At 27.5% G+C, this 17,277-nt stretch overlaps 1 protein-coding gene across 7 annotated transcripts in view; it reads right to left on the reverse strand.

The window, feature by feature from the left end:
* LOC129971269 (MYND-type zinc finger-containing chromatin reader ZMYND8-like) overlaps positions 1-17,277 on the reverse strand; it is a 74,924-nt gene that overhangs the window by 24,988 nt on the left and 32,659 nt on the right. For all 7 annotated transcript variants that reach the window (XM_056084883.1, XM_056084882.1, XM_056084879.1 and 4 more), the window contains 5 exons: positions 15,083-15,152; positions 11,025-12,821; positions 7,898-7,962; positions 4,230-4,371; positions 1,103-1,227 (listed from right to left, as the gene is read on the reverse strand). In XM_056084883.1, the coding sequence (XP_055940858.1) occupies positions 1,103-1,227; positions 4,230-4,371; positions 7,898-7,962; positions 11,025-12,821; positions 15,083-15,152 (2,199 nt within the window). The remainder of the gene's footprint in view (positions 1-1,102; positions 1,228-4,229; positions 4,372-7,897; positions 7,963-11,024; positions 12,822-15,082; positions 15,153-17,277) is intronic.

Raw genomic sequence — 17,277 nt, forward strand, 5'->3', positions numbered from 1 at the left:
TGAGAATAGATGAAGTTTGGGAACTACTGGGACATATACTATTGTAAAGATCAAATATGTTGATAATGGAGAGTTCAGTGGCTGTATGTTGAAATAATTCTTATCCTAACTTATAATACAAGAAGCTTCATTGAAGACAGTGAATAAATAGAATTACCAGCCAGAAAGTTTAAATAAAACCAACGTGAAAACTTCAGTAGGTTTTAAGAACACTTCCAGTCTGAAATGCATTTGACTGCTCAATCTCTCATTCATAGCTCCATATCTGAGATACACAATTACTATCTATTCACATACATAATACAAAAATGTCTCAGCAAACATTAATAATTAAATGCATGTAATCTCAAGTGCTGTGTAAGTACTTATTAATTATAGCTCAGATGAAGTTACATGCAAAATTCTGATGAACTTTAACTGTCTTTAAAAAAAAAATGAGCACTAGATAACTTACGAAATGAATGGCCAAAATGTACTGAAAGACAAATTCAACAACTCTAAAAAACAATCTGGGCTTTTTCATAATAGTAGATATTCTATATTAGAATCTCTATAATTATGGTACTTGTATAATTTATGGCGTATTATTTTTGGCAAAACAATTTTTAAATAACAGATTTAAAGTAATTAAAATATTGTTCCTTTCAATCTTTATTATTCAATTATATAGAATCCTTCCTGCCCCCAGATTTCTTTTATGTTATTTTATACCCAAAATCTTTACAATTTTTAGAAAGTGCTATAAATTACAAAAATAATAGAAAATGACTCCGATTTAGATCTGATATACACTTGAAATAAATGATGATAAAGCACAACATATTAAAATCGCTTACACTAAAAAAATTAGCCTATCAATCATTAGCAATAAAGTTTAATATTTCTTATATGTAATTATCCAATATTTATTACAATATTGACATTTTATTTTAATATGAAAGGTTCACTTACACTAAAAATATAATTAAAAAAATATAAATATAAAAAATTTAATTCTTTGATTAGAAACATTTTATTTATGAAGTAACATGAGTTATAAGATTTTAAAATTTTCTGAATTTTGTTCTACATAATATTTAATTTTAATGAGAACTTCAATTACCCATTGTTTCTTTTTTGTTTCTTCAATACAACACTGTTTTTCACGTTCAAATGTACGACTTAAAGTTTCCAGTGCTTGCTTTTTATCAGCTTCTAGACTAGCTCGCATTTCCATAACAATGAGATCTATAAGAGATTTTAGGTCTTGAAAAAACATCATCAACGCATAATTTTAAAAACTACAAATGTATACAATATATATTTACTTTTTAAATAAATTTAATTATAAACAGATTTTAAAAATATTTTTTTAAATATAATTAATAAGAATTGTAGTATTACAATAAAACCGTTATTTAGTGTCATTTAAGATATTGAAAAGAAGTAATGCTATATGCAGGAAAATATAAATCAGGGTAGAACAAAAACTAAACCCTAACCATGAATGAAAACTAATTGCAACGTCTATCAAATCATTTAGAATCAGAATCTCTGATATAAAAACATTTATATCACAAGCTATATAATCTTCAAATTCAACTAAAATGGGAAAGAACCCTTATTTTTCATTAGAATTTTAAAAAAATTTGTTAGAATTAAGGAAAACTAGCTTTTATAAAGGAACTTGGGATACAATTATTCCCAATTCTCTCCCATGGTGAAGAAATCATGCGAAGAGCTTCTAGCACATTTATTGATTGTTTTTTTTTTTTATTTTCCCCAGAATATTTTTCAGATGTTATTTCCAATAGTGCACTTTAAACAATTGCATAATCTGCCAATCACAAGGTTAAATTTTGCTTGTGCAGTTGACAGAAAAAAGTTAAAAGCATATATTTTGTAACTTTAAATCCACAATATGTGCTGCATATTGATCAATAAACAAAAGAATCACAATTTTATGAGTGCTATTGCCAGTCCAATTCATGAAGGTAGTTTTCAAAAATTGTTCTTGTCCTCCAAAATGTTTTGTTGGAGACATATCCATATAAAAAAAACTCTTCTCATTCTTGAAAATGCCTTATTTGCTTTTTTCTTCAGGTGGGGAGGGGACCTCCAATAACTAATGAAGATCATTCTTATCTAAATTGGGACGTAGCAATACAGTTTAACTGAATTCTTAGTTTAGAAACAATTTTTATTGCCCTTTCTTTCAAAAAGAGGCCATTTATAGGAATGTTTGCTGTATAAATTTTGCTGAAACAAATTTTCCTACTTCCTAAAAAAACAACAATTTCAAAGTTCTTTAAGGGGGTGGGTGGAGGGGGAGGGCATATTTCCACATTTCCCCCAAATTTTGCTTTAAAAAATCCTCTTGCTTTAAAATTGCTTGCAGAGTTGAACATGAAATTTTAATTAATTTAGTAAAAGTAGCTTTAATGTAACTGTATACTTAAGAATTTTTTGATGACCTTTGCTTTTTCAAATAAAAAAAAATTCTTTCCTTAAGACACCACAATTTCAACAGCCAAAGCTAATGAAAATCTTGAAAGACTCAATTTTTAAAATCACTACGAAATACAATAGCATGGATCAGCCGGGATTCTAAGAATCCGCCTTTTGTATTCATATGACCAAGGTGGTGGAGGAGGGATGGTTTTCCCAAATTTAATACAAACATAAGATGAGAGGGCTTGAGAATGTTCACCTGTTGGCAAGAAGGATTTTTTTTAAAAAATCACAATTGAAAAATATCAATAAAAAATCACAAGGATTTTGAGAAAAAATATAATGAATTCTTCCTGATGAAAAAATGCTAAAAACTGGGAAACATTTCAAATTGATGACAATAAATTTGGGACTTCTTAATGTTATATGAAATTATTTGGGATTAATGAAGAATGATTTTATAAGCAGGAAAACCTTATATGTCAGAGTTATTAAACCGGTATTTCACTATGCTACCAAAGTAAAAAAAATTTACAAATTTTAATTTACTGTATTTCATAAATCTAAATATTATGGAATCTTGTAATTAAATTTTTCTCAAAATTAGTATCAATTAGCACTAAAATAAAGATTTAATTAAATTATTCAATTTAAGAAATAATTAGATTCCAAAAATCTAAAATAATATGTCACAGAGAACATAGAAGTCAGCAAAATTTCATCAAAAGGAATTGGATAAAAATGCAATGTACCATCTTTAAAATCACGAAGCATATTAAATAAAAATACTTTAAAATATTCTAGAATTATAACTAGTTACTTTTTATGAACACTAAGCTAACACAGCAACTGTTTCTGAAAAATGTCAGATAAATTGAAATTCTGCAATCTCAATCTATGTAAAATGATTTTATGCATTAAAAAAAAAATTAAGAAATGTGCATTAAGATTCTATGTAAAATATAAATTATAAAAAAATGAACAAAGTACCTGTTTTTTTTTTTTTGTTGTTGTTGTTGGATGGAAAGTAAAATAAATGAAGAATAGTTTTTAAAAAAATACTCTATAAACTTTTCTTGGATTTAAAATGCATATCAATAACTTCAACAGCAATATAAGAAAGGGAAACAATTTTGATTTTATGAAAATTTTCATGAACATTTATAATGCTAACAGTGTAATTTAAATATAATGACTGAAATGCACATTTCATTTAAATTCATTTCATGTAATTTCATTTTCTTTGAGATATTTCAAATTCTTAATTTTTTTCAGAAACAGTGAAAGCAAGTAATTCAAATACTGGGTATTAAATCTTAAGCAATCTGCTCTAAATATTTTATTACAAAAAATCTGATTTGTGGCTATGGATGGACAGACAAACACACATGCATCCCCCTTAACTAATATATTGTGCATATTTATATATTCATTAATTTAAATAAATAATAATAATAATAATAAAAAAAAAAACAGAAAACATCACCAAGTATATTTCAATATAAAATATTCAGTAAAAATGCACATGCATTAATAGTCTATTTTTTTTTTAAGTCTTACTGAAGTATATTCTTGAAAATTAAATTCATGATTTTTGTCAGTTTAACAATATTTTAGCAGTAATTATTTAGTCTTAAAAATTAAACCACACTCCCTTTCAAACTCTAATTTTCAAAAGAATTTACTGTGGCTGTGTGAATGAATAATAATTCTTCTGAATATCTGATCTTGAATAATAATTTGCAACTAATCACTTTGTTTACATAACAAAACTGAAAGTATTGCTGGTCAATGCTTACTCATATTGTGTCTTAATTCTGATTTTTCCTGATTATGTTTCCAATGCTGCAATTGGAAGGCAGAAAATAAGCAACTTAGCTTTTTCCTCAAATTCAATATTTCTGCATCTTTTTCATCTAGAGTATCTGAGTGTTCAGGTACCTGGCAAACAGATCAAAATTATTTCAAATACTTTAAAAAAAAGAATACAATATTTTTAAACATTTTAAATATAAATTTATATCAAGTATAAATTTAATCTAACCAGATATATATGAAAAAAATAAAGTACAGAATTATAAGTATAGCATACATTCAATTAATTTTATTTACAGGTCTAATAATTAAAAGCGTGGAAATGAAATTTAATACAAGATTTTCTCTTGGGGAATCTTCTATCAATCTGGCAAAATTTTTCTGTAACATTTTTAAATCAAACATTGTTACAGCTTTAAAAAGGTACTTTGCTAAGAATCATGCACTCATCCTAATCAATAAGTTTGAAAGGCAATTATGCTTCATCAGACTGTTTCCTTAAACTACATACACAATTTTCAGTGCCAGCTAAAATCAGAGATAACTATAGCCCTGAATGTTTTAGAAAAAATCAGATAATGTTCAAATGTATGACATTCATAGAGCAAAATGAAACATGCATATTATCATGAAGATGCAAAGAACCATGCCATTAGTTTAAACAAATAATTATATTTATTACAACAAAGCAACTCACAACAGCACAAGACTGAGAACTTAGCCATCACTGATGGAACTTAGCTTTTATACACATATAGAATGTTCAAGAACAATTTGAATATTTAAGAAAGATCCAGAACTTTCAAGATCTTAGATAAGCAATAGATAATTCAACTAAAAGAATTTTAATCTTTGGATAAAACACAGTGGCTGGGTTTTGAACCATGGACCAACCAATCTTAAAAGAGATGCTCTGCCGGCTGAGCCTTGATGATTGCTAGCTATTCTGGTTTATACGGGCAATACAATTAAGTCCATTTTTTAAAAAATGTTGCATTTAAATTTTTGCAGAAATATTTCTGATTTGATTTACATCCACACTATTATAAGAGCCTAGATATCCAAAAGTTCATTAATAATTAAAAAATATTCAAAATTCAATATTTGTAATTTGAGCTTTGATAACAATGTAGCAATGGCTAAATTAAAAGGAAAGATTCATTCATGATTTTTAAAAAGTATTACACTGAAGCCAGTTAAGATATATAATAATGCAATAAAAACTAACAAAATATCTTTAAAAAATTCAGACTAAGAAAATAATAAAAAAAAGACATGTAATATACTAGCTGGATGCATTGAAATCACAAAAGTGCTGTGAAAACCAATTGGCAACACAATCAACGAAATTGCAATAATTTAAATAGATGGAATTTAATAGTAAAATCTTGGGATTCAATTTTTTTTTTTCTTACACAGATAGTAACAGTAAAGATAAAAAATGTCCGAAGGAAGCAACTTAAGTTTGACAATGGCAAAAGCACTTAACTGTGATAAAACCGTAAAAAAAGTTTAATATTTCAACAAAAGGCAAATGATTCAAATTTTTGTTTAGATAATCTTGAACAATTGATTAATAAAAAAATGAAATTTCTATCACTGGAAAGCTAATTTTTTTAAAACTTTATATTATGCAATTATTTTTGTATGGTAACATATTTTGAAGTTATGGTGGAAAATATCAATATGCTTTACTGCAACTTCGCTTTTTTTTAGGAGAGTATAGAATATTTTGTAAGTGCTGTTAATCTTTTCAGATACAACATATATGCCAAAAAATGCAGATTCACATGATTTAACAAACAAAATTTAATTTCATAAAGATAATAATAATCATGATTAAGGAAGAAAAGTATATTTTAACAATTTACCAAACTCTTTACTCTATAAATTCTAATACAACAGAGAATCTTTCAAAATGCAGGGGTGTTTGTGGGACCCCAAAAAATCCCCTGAAACTTTTACGGACTTACTACCGGCATTTTGGAGTTTCGAGAAGGGGGGGGGGGGAGAGAAATGAAAAATTACAATTATGAAATATTGAATGACCTAATTATAAAAGTTCAATGAATTACTTTTTTTGCAAAATTAATAACCATAAATTTTCAAACATATAAACTACTACATTTTATGCAAATATTTTAAATTACTTGAATTAATTCTTTAAAAAAATTATCTAATTTCTGCTGCTTTTTTTTTTATTTTCTGATGTTTGTGGGCTTGTCTTTCTTTTGTGGTGAACTTTTGACTTTTATTTTCCTCATTTACAGTTGAAGAAATTTCCTCGAGAACTGCACATGCAGAGGTAGAAGCAGTTTGCTTTTCTGCTAATGTAGAAGGTTTTTCAGAGACTTTTATAGGTGACTCATCTGAAATACATGTTTTTAAGTCCTCTTGATATGTTTTCAAACTTCTGTTCATATTCAGTAAGAGATCTTTGTGAATTGGATCAGTCATTGGATTTTTGGAGCCATATTTTTCACATGAGGTTTCTTTAGAAGCCATTAAATCATATTTAATAGTCTGCACTGCATCTAGGGAATCAATCTTAAGAGAGGTTCTATAGTCAGTGACAAGTGTATCCATTAAGTTGAATGCACTTTCCACTAATGGGCCATGGAAGCAGCTAAGGCAGGCTTTGACCAATTTAGCCAATGTAGGATACTTATAATCATTTGTGAAATCATCTTTTAAATTAAAAACTTTAGACCAATATTTATCAATTGTACACTTGACTTGATTTCCACTTTCATCAGATGTGTAGAGCATTTCTTTGGTGATATCAATATCACTCTGGTATAACCTTATTTCAGCTTCTACTTTTGACTTTTCATTATCACTAAAAATATGGGACATAAAAGATGATAATTTTTCAAAAGCTAATATTGTACTGGTTTTACCTCTTAGCTCTGAATCTAATGCTGTAAAACTAATTAGATATGAATTTTTAAGGGGTAATTTCTGTTTCATATGCTGAAATTTCAAAGTGAAATTCTCTTGCGTACATAAATAAAAAAATATTTCAATAAGAGAAACGAAAAATTTACACGTGCATCAATAAATGAAACGAAAATTTTACACAGCGGAGAAAAAAAAGTTGCGAAGCGATCAATGACAAATAGCTAATACGGCGAAAAATCCCCCTTCTCTACTTATTGGCGCCACGCCAGGAGAGATAAGACCTTTGAACCCAGAGTCACGTGATCGCACATCTGGTCGCGAAGTCTCTCCCTTTTTTTTCTGCCGCGCCTACTTACCGAAAAGAATCCAGAAGAGAATGTCTGAGAAACGGGGGAATGAGTCATAACTCGCAATAAGGAAAGAACAAAAAAGAAGTTTTTCCCCCTTTTCACGCATTATCACTGCCTTTGGAGAAAGAAAGGAAAAGTTTTCACCACACACGCTGACCTTGCGTTTTCTGCTTTCAAAGCAAACAAAATCGCCCAGATCAAAATAAATAATTCATTATTATTCCTACTTCCTTTTGAACGACGATCCCCGGAATTTCCGGGTATCGAAGTTCAAAATCCCCGGAATTCCGGGGTTTCCCCGGAGCACAAACACCCCTGAAAATGTATTTTTCATTCAAAATGTATGTATAAAACTCTAAATAAAATAATTCATATATGAAATATACCATGAATTTACTTACAGAATTTTGAGTATTATCTTCAACTGAAGTGAGGGACTCCTTATTTAGGATATTAGTAATACTACCTACATAAAAATATTTCATAATAACATTTTATCAAATTGACATATCAAGCAAAACAAATGTCAAGAATATACAATAGAAAAAAAATTCAAAAAACTAATTTTTACAGTATATATATCAATACAAAATTACAACACTATCTTTAAAAACAGACTAATTTCAATTCAAGGGATCAAAATTTTTCATTAAAAAAAAAAAAAAAATAGAGCAATAGGACACTAGTAACATTGATGTCACAAATGGCTTTATTTTTATCGGCAAATCTTAGACTAATTAAATATGTTCCAATTATTATTACAAAACTGCATAGCCAAAATCTTGAACCAACTATTAAAAACTTAATTTGATTAATCAAATAATATGTGTGACGAAAAAAAGTAATTGAAACTATTAATTTGATAAAATAGGAAAAAAGCTTTTTTTAAAAACTAGTTATAAAATTGATTCTAAATTAAAAAGGTTTACAAAAACAATTAATAAAGTAAAAATTAAATACAAAAAATTATTTTACCTATCAATTAGGAGTTATTACTTTAAAAAAAAATATAAATAGCACAAAAAGGGGAAAAAAATCATACAAGCAAAATTTAATTCATGGAAGACACCAATGCAAGGTTTAAAAGGTTCTGGTATTTGCAATGATTAAAATTAGCAAATATTCAAAAATTAATTAATAAACAGTCATGATGAAGAAACAATATACTTTAAAACTGTGTACACACACACACACACACAAAAAAAAAAAAAAAAAAAAGGGTAAAAGCAAATAAATAAAATTATTAATTATAGTCACAACCAAACTTTTTTTCTGGTTTTCTAAGCAATAGATTAAGCATAATTCTGAAGCCTTTGCAACCTACATAAAAATTCCCTACATATTCAGGTTCAGGAATTTTAGAAAAAATATGTGTAAATAAGAATCTTTATAAAATAATCTGAAGAATAAATCAAGAATTTACTATAATACAAAAGTTTATAAGATTAATTTCTATATTACAAGTAAATAAAATTTGGATAATGACAAGACAATTTAAAAATATTTGTATCTATTTTAAGTCACTAAAAGATAAAGAGTATATAGTCGTCTTCAAACAACTTGCAATGTAATTAGCCTCTCCTTTAATCCCTCAACAATAAATCCAATCATCAAAGATATAGCGATACTGTGTAATATATGAGTGAAACTACACGTACAGAAATTAGAGACATATACAAATTCCTCAGAAGAGATTGAAATTTTAATGATTTTATGCACATCTTCACCAATTAATATAGAATGTTTCAAAAAAAATCTAACAGAGCATCTGCACAATTCTTTAAGAAAAGATAACACCAAAGTATCACATTTCATATTTGAAAAAAGTTATTCTTATTACTTTTAAGAAAAAAGATATTCATAAAATCCAACACACATTGTCTTCATTTCCCATTTCAAAAACTCTTAATTACAATCCCATCTTAAATCACACGCATCAAAATACATTGAATTCTCAATATCTATCAAGATAAAAGATGTAAGAATATTGAGTAGTTAAATATCTTTAAGATATTTGATAATTTTTTAGATATTACCTAAATATCTGAATACCCCCCCCCCCCGCCAAAAAAACTGGAAATTTTGAAATAAAAAAGGATTTGTAATGGATGAGCAATTTTTTTCCTCTACAGGATTAAATACATACATATATGTATTTATGTATACAAGGAGAAAATATAATTAAAAAATTAACAATAACAAAATGAGCAACAGAACAATGTGAAAACTATTAGAAAAAAAAGGAGGGATACAAAACACATTCAAAATAAATGCACAAAAATCTTGAATTTGGGATAAAAATATCTTTTCACATAAGTTTTCTTTTTCTTATTTTATTATCACTAGTTTTTAAATGTTTTTTTAAAAATAATTTTTTTGTCATTAATATGTTAGTCCAATTAACCTTATATTAGAGATTTTAAATTGCAAAAAGGACACAATTTGCATGAAAGTGATTTAAAACCATGTGACCAACTTCAGAGTTTAGTTTTCATTCATGGAATTTTCAATTAGTAATATTCAATGAAATATAGATCTGATCCATCTCTGGGGAAAGGATGATCTATCGGGCTGAAAGACAATGCAGAAAAGGTTAAAGAATATGACTCTAGCATTATAATGGAGGTATCTACATGGAATTAATAACGTAATCATTATTACTAATATTGAAGTTGTTTTGTGCATTTTAAGTGTTTTGTGCATGTACTGTTATTGTAATAATTGTTAGCACTTTCAATTAAGTTTAATTAAAAAAAAGAGTTAAACTCAAAGAAATAAACTGATTATAATATTTTAGGAAATTAAAATACTTTTCAGATTCAAACATAAAAAAGAGTTTCAGTTCTTGGAAGAAAAATTGATATTGCAAAGAAACAATAGAACAGTTCTGACAGGAAACTATCATTTACACCCAAATTCCTACTTTATAAGGTATAAAATGAACCTTCCTAAATAAAAGGCATTTCATTTTTAATAATTCAATTAATGCTTGGAAAGCTAGTTTTTTTTTCTTTTTTTCTCCCTAAAACCAAGAATTAATTTAGAATTCTTTCAGACAAGAAAGGAAAAAGGAGGACTCAGATGGGCAAATAGACTCATAATTGCAGATCTAAAATTTCACTATATATTTTCCATATTAGAAATGGAGATTAGAATCTTTTGCTTGTAATTAACAGATATTTTCTCATATATAGCAGAAATTTTAATGACACTAAAAGAGTAAGGATATGTTAGTTGAAATCACAATGTTAGCAAATTGAATAAAGCACTTAAAAAAAAATCTAATACTATTTCAGAATACTAAAATAAGTAGAAATAATTTTAAAAAATTAGTTTTGTGCAAAAGTGGAATGTTTTCTTTTCTATTAATGATAAAGCAAGCAAAAGTGTTTCAGTTTTCAATTCTTCAAAATGCATTATTGACATTTCAATTTGAGATTCATTTGCAGCTAAACTAATATTTTGCAATTAAATTACCATTGTCTCATTAAAGAAAAAGTATCAAACACATTTTCTATGTTTACTTACTAAGATTATTTTCATCACTTGTCTCATTTACAGAAGTGATCTGTTCTCTTGCTCCTATTTCATTTGACTGATGAATTTCATTTGATGTAATTTGAGAGACAGAACTATTAGACATTACTCCTAAATTATTCTTGTCCCTGTTATGAAATGTTCTTTTAGCACCACTTAAAGGAATTCCATGACTAGAAGGCAGTACTCGAAAATCCTCATCACTACTTTCCTCCTCAGAAGTGGGAGATTTAAACACTCTTTTCATACTTTTACGCGCACTAGTTGGTAATTTTGGAATACCAAAAACAGAACTCAGTTTTACTGAATTTTCTTGGCTTATTTGCTTGGAAAAAAGATTTCCAGAGTTTTTAAAATTAGAATTAGATTCGGCTTTTTCATCACCTTCAGTTTCATCATCTAAGCATATTAGAGGAGGTGTAGGTGGTTTAACAGGGGGACAAATAAAAATGTCATCATCTTCATCTATTTTGTCACTTTCAGTTGAGTTTTTTATATTTTTTTCTCCATCTGCTTGAGCACCTTTGTCTTTATCTATATCCATAGATGTTAATGTTTCCTGTGAAGAAAGTGTTTTACTTTCTGTAAAATTTCTTTGTAAACTTTCAGATGTATTAGATGGATCCTTGTCTGATATATCTGAATGGAGATCTACATCTCTGTCTTCAACACTGGGATTTTCACTGTGTTCTTTCTGCAAGTCACAGCTAATATTCTCAGCAAAATTTTCAATAGTAGAATGCTGTACAGGAGCTTCACAAGAAGCTTCAGGAGAACTTTTAGTTACAATCAAAGTATTCATACCATGTGAATGTTTCTCAGTTTCATCTTTATCAACAGTAAGCTTATTTTCATTGTCCTCTTTTTGGCAATCTGGGACATCCACATGATCGTCACGGTGTTCTGGTTCAATATCCTTCCTTAAATCCACATTAGCATCTTCTACAGTTTCAATATCAGTTTCAGAGGAATGAGAATTTGATTCTCCCTCATCACTTTCAGATGAAGATTCATCACTTGCATCTTCTGAGGCACTGGTAACTTTTTTGCCATGCTTCTCACCATCACCACTAAGGTCTCCTTCACCTTCTTGCTCCACATCATCTTCATCATCCTCATCAAGAGATTCACTATCTCCTGAATCAATCTTATCTAATTCTGACTCAATAGATAACCCTAATTTAGCTTTACAAGACTCAATAGTCTCAATCAATTTCAAGGAAAATGAATCATTTTTCTTAACCACATCTAAAGTAGGCACTTTGTCTTTTTCAGAAACATCATCAAGTGAAATTGTTGGTACTTCAATAGATGGCAATGTTTTGGTTTTGATAAGACCACTCAAAATACTAATCTCCTCTGTTTCCTTTTTCTTAGAATTAATTTCAAGAGACTTAGAAGCAGTGCCGGGGGCATCTTTTTTATTTGCATTTTCACCAAAATCTTCTTCTGTTTGATTCTCCTTAATATCTGATGCATCTTTTTCTATATTTTCATTATCATCATCGACAGTAGAAATATAACCTTTAATCCGCTGGAGAACTAGTTCAATTTTATTCAGTTGATTTGAATCTGATGCAGGCTCAGCAGATTTGTCTACAAGCTTAGAATCCTTCATCTGCTTCTGCGGAATCATTTCAGAACCAAGACTGACCTTTGGACTACTTTTCATATCATTACAAGAAACTCTGTTGTTTGAAGGCACCACATTCATGTGAGTCATACTTTTTTTCTCAGAATCTTCACTGCTTTCTTTAATACATTTTGAACTGGAGCTATTTTCATTATCTAAAACCAGAATAAATCAAAAGCACATTACTAAGAGTGAAATATACCAAATAGCATATTAATAAAATTATGTGATTTAAAAAAAAAATTTAATACTGTTAATCAAAAGACTTATTCTAAACACAATTTATATACTAAAAGACAGAGTAACACATTTCAATTATTTTCTACTAACTAGATTTTAATTTATAATTTATATTAATAAATGCAAAATCTTTAAATATTTCTATTTTAAATTTTCTACTAGGTGGTGACATTGGTATGGATCAAAATTCAATTTAATTAAAATGACTCATAGCAAATTAAAATTTGAAAATATTAAAACAGTACATTGTCATCAAGAACACACAAGAGTAAAATTTTGAAATTATAAAATATTAGGAAATGAGTGAAGAATTGATTACAAATTTCTATTTTCGAAACAAGAAATGAATTTAATAAAACATTTAGAGACATAAGTAAATATTAAGTGTAATAAAATGTGTTATGATAGAATTATTTCATATATAATTTACTAGCCGATTTTAACAAATTAATAGTTGTTTATAATAACCATAAAATAAATAAAAGAAAGAAAAATTGGAAAAATCCTTTTGCAAAAGATTTTCTATAATTTTCACTGTATGTGTGTGTAAATGCTTTGCTTAAAATCATTCAATAACTAATTAATGCTTTTTGTATATGTAACAGAACTGAATGTTATAAATGTAAACTTAGTACGATTATACGCACAATAATATTTTTTCTTTAACAAATCATAAGAAATTACTTCCTCTGATCAAAAACTTATGCTTTTATCAATGAATAAAAGTATTTCAATTCTATTTTTGTTACAAACAATACCAGATATAATATACTAATTTAACGATAACTTAATTAGCAAATAACAAATGCTTACCTTTTACATTTAAAATGCAAAAAATTTACAAATAATAATCAATTAATAAATTCAAAACTGAAACATCAATTATTACAGAACTTATAGAAAAATATAGAATTTATTTAAAACAATCTGTCCTGCTTTAAGTGAATTAAAAAGCTTTAAAACCTTCTTTCAGCAAAATTTTGAGACTTGCAATTTCTTCAAATCTCTCCCTCAAGATCCCCCCTTCCCTTTCCTGCTTTTAATTCTTTGAGCTGACAAGATGCTTGCCTTTTTTTCATTCAAACTTTTTGCAAAATTGCTTTTTTCCCCCTTCTTTTCTTTGTATTCTTCATATCTGGCTCATGAATTTATCACACTTAAAATTACTTGTTCCACTGTTTGTTTGAATGCTGTCATAAGTAATTATTTTACCAATGACAATCTGTAAATGCATTTTCTCCCATCAACAATCTTTACTGATCGAAAATCCTCTCTGAACATGCCATGTGAAAATACTTTTGCCATGTGTAAATATAATTATCATTTTAAATAAAGGTAAGGAATCATTGCAAACAAAAAGGGAAGATGTTTTGGTTTACCCGAAAGGAAAGGTTTCATTATGTAAACCAATAAATTGGTATCATTAAAAAGACGACTTTTAATATTTGAAAATAATGCAAAACTCATAATAATGCAATAATATTTATGGAAATTATTACGAAAAAATGCAAATTCAGCTTAATTTTTAATTAATCAAATTTTAATGAAATATTTTTGAAAATCACTAAATTTGTACATTACCCCCTCCTATGTGTACATGTGCCAAATTCGATAGCTGTGGATCAAATAGTCTAGTCCAAAGAATGCGAATATATACACAAACAGACAAATACACAAGCATTCATTTTTATTACTAGTAGTTATTTAGTTATTTCATTTTCTTTCACCTTAATGGGTGCAATTTGTATCTATTGATATTTTCTGACTACTGTGTCAGTTTTACAATTTTTTGGGTGAGCTAGATTAGTAAAGGAAATTAAAAAAAAAATTATACCAGCATACAATTCAGATAACTAATTAGGATTAAGACAGCCATATTCTTGATAGTTAATGGACATTTGAACTGTATATTTTTGATTGAATGCTTAGACCATTAAAAAATAATGTAAGTGGAAAGCTTAATTGCTTATCATGATTTTGTAATTTTGATATCCTTATTTTAAATCAGGAACAAGAAAAAATAGTCGCAATACTGCCATAAATAATGCAAGTGGAATGGAAAAAATACAATTTTTCAAAATGGGCAATAATGCATTCATAGTTACAGGGACATTGCAAGTGAATCATATTTTTATGCAAAAATACTTATAAGCTTGAAAAAAACTTATAAATGCACCTTTTGTAGAAACTGCAGCATCAACTCCTTCAACAGATGAGGTATCACAAGGTATCTCCTCTTTGTCAATCTATTAAAGGAATATTATGACACTCGTTACATCAAAATAAAATATGAAATTATTTTTTATTTGATATTTTTTTTAATGATATTGCATCAGTCAGTAAGTATAGCTCAAAATTTCATTAAAGGCTAATAAATTAAATCAATAAACATTTCTTTTATTCAAAATCTTCTTAAAATTATCAAAAGCATACACTTAATATAAAATTACAAGCATAATTAACTTTCAATTTACATGCCAAATTACAAACAAAAAATGTACCATATTTATAAATTGAAATCAATCAATTTTAATCTACATTTCCCTTTGAAAGTTATCAAATAAAATTTAGCAAAATCTAATGCCACAATATTATATATATATTGTGAAGTTATAACTTACATATATATATATAGATAGATATGTGTAAACATATTTTAGCAGTTATGTGGCTGATGAGAAGAAACTTTTGAAATTTTAAAACTTCAATTTATCACCACACCTATTTTTCACCTATCACCACAGAAGGAATAATTTATATACAAAGAATGAGTGGTAAGAAATGCGTTAGTGTACATCGAGCTATAACAGCAGAACAGACCATAATTTTTCCCTTCAGTGATTTTACTAAAATGAATGAGTGATCAAATTTTGATAGGGATTTCTTTTACATGTGTAGATTTAAGAAAGGGAATCTTTAAAAGAATTTTTGTAAGTATTAAGGAGTTTTATCCCTTCAATTGGAGTGTAAGAAAATGCTGAGACCAGCAGCTTTATAGAACACGTGTAGAATTAATTAAATAAAAAGTGGGAATTGGATCAAGAAATAAGACAACATTTTAGAATGAAGTTAATATGGGCTAAATTAAGAAAAGGGAAGATTAATTTGGATTGAAATTAGATTAAGAGATATTACACACGCAGGTACATATATAAAGTTAGAACATAAATTGAAGAACTTTTCATTAGTTTCAAAATTATCATATAATTCATAGATAGGATATAAAAGATTTTAATGTTTTATTTTTCAGTTATAAATAAAACAGTAAATAAAACAGTTTCCCCTTTTTTTGTACTGAAACTAATACAATTAAATTGCTACTAATGAAATTACAAATTAGCTATTAAATTATATTACAAATATTAGGTTATTTTATTTAATAAATAAAAAAAGGAAATGATAATTAAGTCAATATGATGAGCATTGTAAATAAAAGTGTCACATGCAATAATTTTATTGTAGTTAACTGCTACAATTACCAATGAATGAAAATGATCTCTTATGCTTTTATCTGATTGTAACATGAACCATTTTAAGAGATATTCCATATCCTAGAAACAATCTAGAAAACTGTTAGCTTTCTTACTAATTTTAGCAATAATAATCTCCTAAATAGAATAGTCAAAAAGATTTAAACTTAATGATGAAAGGTGGTCTGACTTTTGCTTAATTAATCTGGCCAACTGATACACTGGCAAACCTGAATGATTTGGCATGTAGTGTTAGATCAAACTCTTACAGAAATATCCAATTCTTTTTGGGATACAATATGTTAGAAACTGATAATAAATGTTCTGTTCATAAAATTTCCCATCATTTTTTTTCAATTGATGCATTTTAGAATCCAACTTCCACTGCAGTTAATTTGAAACTGCAGCCCAAACCACAACAGAATTCTTAATCTGAAAGAGATTAGCAGTCTGAAAGTTTTCAAGTTGTCCTCAAATCTTGCTGAATATAAGTAATTTGCTTTGGCATTATAACTTAGTTCAGACCTACTGGTATCAGAAAATATTATATCAACATTTTTCTACCTTACTTGCTCAGCAATTTCTAGTATTTGTATATATTTTTAGTATTTGTCGTAATCAAGCTATGGATTTTTGTTTTGCAATAATACTGAAAATCTATGCCTTCACTTAAGATAAACCATATAGTTCTATGGTTCACATAGGAAAATATGGATTTCTTTATATATTTTCACAGATTCTTCTGGAGCGCTCTTTTGTACATATTAAACTCAGATGATCATGCCAAAATCAATATTTACAGCCATTAGAACGAAAGAATGCCTTTATAGGTCCATTAAAAACAAGGCATTTGAATTGCTTAAAAATTTTATTTGTAGAAAATTCATCATCAAAAAACCTC

This window comes from Argiope bruennichi, chromosome 6, assembly GCF_947563725.1.
Source record: "Argiope bruennichi chromosome 6, qqArgBrue1.1, whole genome shotgun sequence".
Taxonomy (NCBI): domain Eukaryota; kingdom Metazoa; phylum Arthropoda; class Arachnida; order Araneae; family Araneidae; genus Argiope; species Argiope bruennichi.